Source organism: Gossypium hirsutum, chromosome D06, assembly GCF_007990345.1.
Source record: "Gossypium hirsutum isolate 1008001.06 chromosome D06, Gossypium_hirsutum_v2.1, whole genome shotgun sequence".
Taxonomy (NCBI): Eukaryota; Viridiplantae; Streptophyta; class Magnoliopsida; order Malvales; family Malvaceae; genus Gossypium; species Gossypium hirsutum.
In genome coordinates, this window is record NC_053442.1 from 7215703 (window position 1) to 7223452 (window position 7750).

General features: G+C 31.7%; 1 protein-coding gene across 1 annotated transcript; it reads right to left on the reverse strand.

The window, feature by feature from the left end:
* Window positions 1-2343: 2343 nt before the first annotated feature.
* LOC107901373 (sugar transport protein 7) lies at window positions 2344-5461 on the reverse strand. Its single transcript, XM_016827342.2, has 5 exons — window positions 5248-5461; window positions 4656-5025; window positions 4123-4442; window positions 3310-3936; window positions 2344-3220 (listed from the first exon to the last, which is right to left on the reverse strand). The coding sequence occupies exons 2-5, from the start codon at window positions 4798-4800 to the stop codon at window positions 2780-2782; spliced, it is 1533 nt and encodes a 510-aa protein (XP_016682831.1). The 5' UTR covers window positions 4801-5025; window positions 5248-5461; the 3' UTR covers window positions 2344-2779.
* Between the last annotated feature and the right edge of the window lie 2289 nt (window positions 5462-7750).

Genomic DNA, 7750 nt, shown 5'->3' on the forward strand with positions numbered 1-7750 from the left:
TTGCATGTAGCAACAAAGTGTTCATTTCAGGTGTAAGACATAGACCTTTGCGATCCGTACTAATCGGCGCATAGCCAATCGGGCTTTATCAATTATAAAAAAAAGACAATGTGATATGTCAAGGCATAAAAAGTTGAGCTACCGAAATGAAAGATCGAAAAGGTTGACAAAAAAGAAATATAAGTCGTTCTAGTCAAAGAAGAAAATGGATAAAGCCAGTTACAAAAACGACAATGAAACCAACAAGGAACAACAGTCTCAAGGAAAGAAACGAGAATGGAATCATGAAAGAAGGATTAGTGGTGCCACCACCACCATTGATGAAAGGAGATCAAAGTCAATGAAATCCTAGAAAGCATTGTGAGCTTCATACATACAGGGTAGTCCATAGAGGAATGCATCAGTTTAAACAATGCGATTGAAGCGCTGATTCTGAAAGGAGATTATGACGATATGTGAAATCTAAATCTCCCACCATAGAAAACCAGCCTGCTCCACATGCGCCACAGTATGAGGCTGCGTGTAAGTGGCCAGTAACTAGAGCAATCAATTTTATAATTGGGGTAATGAGTAATGGGCGGCAGAGTGTGATGGTATTAGATACCAATCTTTCTAAAGGTAAAAAAAAATCCAAGAAATTATTCTCACATGAGATAATTTGGAAAATATCAAATTAAATCTCTTAATATATATTTTTATGTACCCATAGGTGTTATATTGTATTTGAATCAGATTTTAGATCAATCTATTTTGATTGACTGCTTCCATATGTCAGTTGCTAACAAATACCACTATTTTTTTTTATTTTGAATCTTTCAAATCATACCCAGAGATCCTGGGCCCCTTTTTTTTCTAATCCTTTGAGAAAAAGATTCATTTTCTTCCTAAGAAATAGGAGGTAGAGCCAATAAAGATTTCTTTTTTGATTCATCCCTAGAATTGAATGCCTCATTTAAAAATTGTTAATCACCTAAGTACTTTTATAGTAAGAATTGGGATTATTAACATGTCGGGTTAAGGTTTGCGTAAATTAACCTATTTAATTAAAGTAAAACACTTGGTGGACTAAAAATGCAATCTCAACAACTTTCCTTTAACAAAATTTTAAAACCAAGGGTTAATTACTAACTACTCATATGGAAGTGAAGGATCGATGATTAAATTGTTTATAAGTCGCAAAAAATGAAAAGAGTGACAAATATAAATATTAAAGAAGATGAAGATACATGCATGTTGTATGATCATCAATAAATGAGAAATTTTGTTTTTGGGTTAAATTCTGCTATTAGGTAAAAGTTGTGGATTTAGTCATTATACTTTAATTTGATCAATTTAAGGGTCTGTTTGATTGCCAGTAAAATATTTTCCGTAAAATGATTTTTGGAAAATGTTTTACTTTTCTGTAAAATGATTTACTGGAAAATATTTTCTGGTGTTTGATTGAATCTATGTAAAATATTTCTGCTGCTTGGCAGATTTTTTGAAAATATTTTTCGGAAAAGTTATTTTTACATATATTAATATATATTAATAAATTTTTATATTTTAAATTATTTTTACATATATTGCAATGATTTATTTATAATAATACTCAATTATTAAGCTACAATATTAATCGTTATAAATTGAAAAAACTAATATCAAATAAATTATTTATAATTGTGTTAAAAAAACAAGTATTGAATAATTAAAAAAACAAGTTACTGGAAAATCGATAAACAGAAGCAGTTTTCTACCGGAAATGAAGGAAGGAATGAAGGAGGCGATAGACAGGAGAGCACGGAAAATGTCTTACGGAAATTGAAAGGGTAAGACATTTTCCCTAAAATGTAACCCATTTTCCCTTGTTTTGGAGTTCATTTTCCAAATGGAAAATATTTTCCGCCAATCAAACGCTGGAAAAGTTGAAAATGATTTTCCGGAAAATCAATTCCGTCAATCAAACAGACCCTAAATTATTGTACTTTTTGAATTGGTCAATTTTAATCCATGTATTTTTCGAATTTTAAAACTTTAGCCTTTACCCAAATAGTATCTGCTAAATCCATTTAGATTCAATTACTAGTCCTATACTATACTTACAATTGTAGATTTAGTCTATATTTTTCAATTGGATCATTTTAAGACACGGAATTTAAAATATGTGAAAATAACAAACTTACTTGATATTGCACATATGATAATATGTTTGGCGTATCAAATTTAAGAAATTAACTTAATGAATTTTACAGTTATTAAGCAGTGAAAATTAGAGTTTTAAAATTTGAAAAGTACAGGGACTAAAAATAATTAAATTAAAGTATAAAAATTAAATCTATAATTTTTACAAAGTACAAGAACTAATAGCAGAATTTAACTTTTTTTTTCATTAAAATAAGCAGGGGAAAGGGTACACAAATATCCATGACTTATGAAGTTTTCGTGCTTTCTAAACTCATTTTATGGATCTATTATTCAAGGTTTGTTGGATGCAAAAGAATTAGGGTTTACATCATTCAGCAACTGTAATTTTAACTGTAAGTCCAAAGCAATCTTGTTGAAAACGACCAAAGCAATCTTGTTGAAAACGATTACAATTAAACTTGTTCAAGAGTCGAGTTTAAGTTTTTTAATGTAATTTTCTCTAATTTAAGTTAATCCAACTCGACTCATGAACAACTCTATTTGAATGTAATTTTCTCTAATTCGGGTCGATCCAACTCGACTCATAAAAAGCTCTAATTACTGATACAACACAAACATAGTAAACAAGTACCGTGTAACTCTTTCTTGAGTTTTTCTAAACATTGTGATTGTCATCAACTTGGGGATATTCAGGTATAATCTTCTTCCAGAACCAATGTTTTCTCCACAGAAATATAATTTCTTCAATTGGAACTCCCTTGGTTTCCGGTAAGAAAAAGTAAACGAAGATGGTCATTACCGTGATCCACGATGCAAAGAACAAGAAGATCCCGAACTTGAAATGGCAAAGCATGGCTAGAAAACACTGAGCAATGATGAATGTGAAGAGGAGATTTACAGCAACCGTAATGCTCTGGCCTGCAGACCTGATTTCCAGTGGGAATATCTCACTTGGTACAGTCCACCCTAATGGACCCCATGACCATCCAAATGCCAAAACAAACAGACATATCACTATCACAACCAATATTGAGTACCCTTTTGATAGTTCTTGGTTGTCCCCAAATTTCACCCCCAAGATTATGGCAACTATAACCTGTATTCAATGGCAGACAATGCAACATGCTTCAGCAAAGGTCAATGTGTTATTATATGTTGAGAGAAAGAATGTTTATTATATTGCACCTGACATATAATCATTTGTATTCCGCCGCTGATAAGTAAAACTCTTCGACCCAATCGATCGACTGCCGCAATGGAAATGAATGTAGATCCTGCAAGAACCGCTCCTGTGACAGCTGATGAGTAGAGTGAAGCATTTCCTCCAAATCCCATGCTTTGGAACAACACTGGTGCATAAAACAGGATGGAGTTTATGCCTGTTAGGATTTGGAATGTTGGCATGCAGATTGCCATCACTAGTTGAGGCCTATTCCTTTTCTTAAGGATGTTTCTGAAAGGATGCTTGATTGAATTTGCCAACTCACTGGCATCTACCATGTCTTCGAATTCAGCATCAACTTTATCGGTTCCTCTAATCCTTTCTAGAACCTTTCGGCCTCGCTCTTTTGATCCCATTTCGATTAAACTGTTTGGTGTCTCAGGAAGAAGGCACCCTCCCACTGTCATTAACGTTGCTGGTATTGCTGCTAGGCCCAGAGACAACCTCCATCCCCATGGCTCAAGCTTTTGAGTTCCATAATTTACCATGTTTGCTGTAAAGATTCCGAGCGTTGTTGCTAACTGAAACATCATGTTGAGGGCTCCTCGAAGATGAGTTGGTGCCATTTCTGACAGATATAATGGAACAGCCTTCATAATAAGCATGAAAAAAAGCACGGCTCAGAAATATCTACCAAACTATCTCATAGATCAAGTAAAACATACGAGGCATTGCTCATTGCCTGTGATTAGAGGCCAATAAATTACTCCTATGCTTCAAAGATATGGAGAAGGGGAAATTTTTTTCACTACAGGAAGATCAAACAACGTTATTACCTGGTTTCCGAATCCTATCCCAACACCGAGCATGATTCGACCAAAGAGGAGCATTGCCAGATTTTGAGCTGCAGCATTGACAGTTGCTCCAACAAGGAAGCTGAATCCCCCACAAATTATACTTGTGCGACGACCATACTTCCTGGTTATAGGAGATGCCACCAAGGATGCAACTAGACCGGCAAAGTATAACGACGAGGTGAATGCTGCGAGCCCTTGGTTGTCATACTTGCAGTAGTTGTTTTCATGGGCATGCTGCTTGCTTATGTACACCGAATGGAAAAATTCGCGAAGAAATCCATCCATGGATGTCACTCCACCTGATGAACCATTGTTATGAGGTTCAAAACAACATCAGTTACAAAAAATTCATAACCCCTTTTTGGTTGCCAATAAAACTCTTATACAAATACCCTTTCTCCGAACAGATTGAACAGAACAGTCTCGTGTTTCAAATGAATGCTAAAACCAACAATCTAAACAAAATCTCTTAATCTATGAACAAAATTTTGGATTAAAAAGACAGAAAGTACCTGAAATTCCAATGTCATATCCAAAAATTGATCCTCCAACAGCTGCAACAATGCATGCAATAACCACATACAAGGTGACCCTTCCTTGGTACAGCTCTGCTCTCTCCTTGGCCACCCCAGTTGGAACTAAACCCCCAGCAGGCATGGTTGAAAAGCTTTTGCCTTTTTCTTTTTTCTTCCTCTTAGGGACACGCAAAAAACCAGATGAAATACAAAAGGGCAAAAACCTCTTCAACGTTCACCACCACTGTTTCTTCTCTTATTGAAGATTTTAAAGCCTGGTTTCACAGTGGTTGACTGAAGGAAAACAACCCCCCACATGATCTCCAAAAGGTAGAAAATTATTTTCCACCGTGTTCATCTCAAGTATCTGTCAAGGAATTATTTTAATCCATTTATTTATTCTACATGTGCCGGCAAAACAAAAAGTCTCTCACAATCTTTGCCAACATTGGATATAGGAAAAAGTAATTAGTACAACACTTTGCAATGCATTTTTCATAAGTTAAAAAGGCAACACCTTTTACCTTGCAAACAAAAAAATGGGTTCAAACTTCATGATAATTAAATTTCTGGGTTATTTAAAATTTACCTTTCTGGATTTTTTTAAACTGAAATAGAAATGAATTGGTTGAAGACCCGTCCTGTTTACCAGAAAAAGAAAGAGAAAATTTAACAAAAAATCTCTTTCTTAAAGCAGAAAGTTTGTGTGGTTTCTTTTTCAAGTAGCCTTCAAATTTTAGCAAATAATGGATTGAATTGAACATGCTAAAAGGGTTGCCAAAATAAGTAAGAGACTTCTATATATATAAAATTGTTCAGTGGGTGAACTTATATTCTAAATATAACAAGATATTAATGGCGTTACTGAGATTAATTTTACGAAAATTTTCTCGCTCTCTCTCTCAAAGAAAATATCAGTTTATCACTTTGATTGTAGTACGGTGAACCGAACCAAATTAATATTAATCGAATTGTATAATCTTTTAATAACCAAAATATTTCGGTTAACCGAAATTTATATATTTTTATCTTTTGATTAAAACAAATGTAAATCATATAAAAAGATACATTGAAATTAACCAAAATATATGTTTTATCTTGAAAGTGAGTTAAATTAACAGAAATTTTATGTATTGAAACACAACATAATTAAAAACACTACATAAGTCTTGAAATTAACACATAATATTAATTATTAAGTTCGATTAATTCGTTTAATTACTCAATTTCGAATCGAATTAACCGATAATTGAAATTTCAAAAAATCATTAATCGACCTTCAACCAAATTAAATTCGGTCCAGTCACTGACCGATAATTAACCAAATTAAACTGATTCGAACGATTAATACGATTTTTTTTGGCTCCTATCACATGTCAATCATTTATAAATATAAGAAGGGTAAATTTTATAATTGGCGACTCAATTTTCATACTTTTCATTTTGAGTATTTAAAATAAAAATATTTGTATTTTAGACACCACCATTAACCTTTATTTGTTTTTGTTTTAATCACAATACCCATTTTAATTACTCAATTTTAATAAAAAATATTTTATTTTTTAAAAATTTTCCACAGGGAAAACCTTTGTTTTCGACGCAACTTTCTACCATTTCATTTTCTCACACCATTAAATAATTAAAAATTAGGGTAGTGGGAAGATCTTTGTTTTCGACGCAACTTTTCTCACACCACTAAATAATTAAAAATTAGGCACACACTTGCTGAATAAAAATAAAAAATAAAAAAAAGGGTTATGGGCAATGACTTTATTTAAATTTAAAAAAGAAAAAGTCTGTTTCTGACCAAAGTTAAGTTATTAAGATTATTTATGGTTAAAACTAGACAATATTTTTAATTTTTAAAATAATAAGAATTTTAAAAAACTCATTAATATTTTTTTTTGGTAATTTTTTAAATTGATTTGGTATTAAAATAATATTAAATCTTTTCAACAATTTTGAAAAAAAGAATATATGTTTTAAATTTTTTTGAATAAAATAAAATTTAAATTATTACAATTATAAGACTTTTTTTTAAAAATTAATCTTATTGTTATTATTTTCATAATAAATTCTTTCTGTTACAGTTAATTATAATTAATTTTCATAAATTAATTTGTTGATTAGTACAAATTTCTTCTATTTATTATAATCATTTTAATTTAGTATTTTCAAACTTCAGAATAAAATATATATTTTTATATACCACTAATATGTGTTGACACCATTTTTGATGAAAACGGGGTCGACTTGGGTTTTGATGAAAACGAAAAAAAACGGGAGTCGCCACCAATCCTTTTTGGGGTGTGATTGGGTCACCTTGGAAATAGGTTGTTTTTAATAAATAATTTGATCTTATTAAAACAACGGTTTTGGTCTACGAAATTTAGGAAACGGGTTCGGGAGTCGGTTACGTGCGAGGAAGGGTTAGCACCCTCGTAACGCCTAGAAATTGGTACCTAGTTGATTATCTAATGTCTTGATGTCGAAAATTGAGAACTTGAAAGAATTAAAAAAAATGCGATCTTAGCATTAAAGTTTTGGAAAAAGAAGTATATTTCACGTTAATCGAGAAAGAGAATCATATCCAGTAAGTTAGAATACAATGTCTCAAATTCCCGATACGCGAATAAAAAATGCTTATTTAAAAGATATTTTAGCCATCTCGGATTTAAAATGAGATCACGACCAGTAAGTTAGGACGCGACTCTTTTTAAGATCCCGGGATCATTTAAAATTTGAGCTTAAAAAGATTCGTGCATTTAGATTTATCGAGAAAAACGAAACCCAGTAAGTTAGGGCACGATTTTCTCAATTCCAAACACGAAATGCTATTTTTGAAAAAATAAATTTTGTTATATCGAGTAAAAATAAAGCACAAAATCATAGTGAAAGCAAATTACATTATTTATGCATAGCAAGATCATAATGAACATGAAAATATAAAAACGATGCAAACAATAGCAATTAATTTGAACGATCAAATTTATAACATACAAAATAACACAATATAAAAAACGAATAAATTTAAATCATCCATTCAAATAATGACAAAAATGAAATAAATAAATAGCAAATACAATTAGGTA

Coding starts and splice junctions, on each gene's coding strand:
- LOC107901373 (XM_016827342.2), bottom strand. CDS start 4,800: ATGCCTGCTGGGGGTTTAGTTCCAACTGGGGTGGCCAAGGAGAGAGCA. Junction 3,937..4,122: donor GGATAGGATTCGGAAACCAG/GTAATAACGTTG, acceptor CTTATTATGAAG/GCTGTTCCATTATATCTGTC. Junction 3,221..3,309: donor TACAAATGATTATATGTCAG/GTGCAATATAAT, acceptor CATTGAATACAG/GTTATAGTTGCCATAATCTT.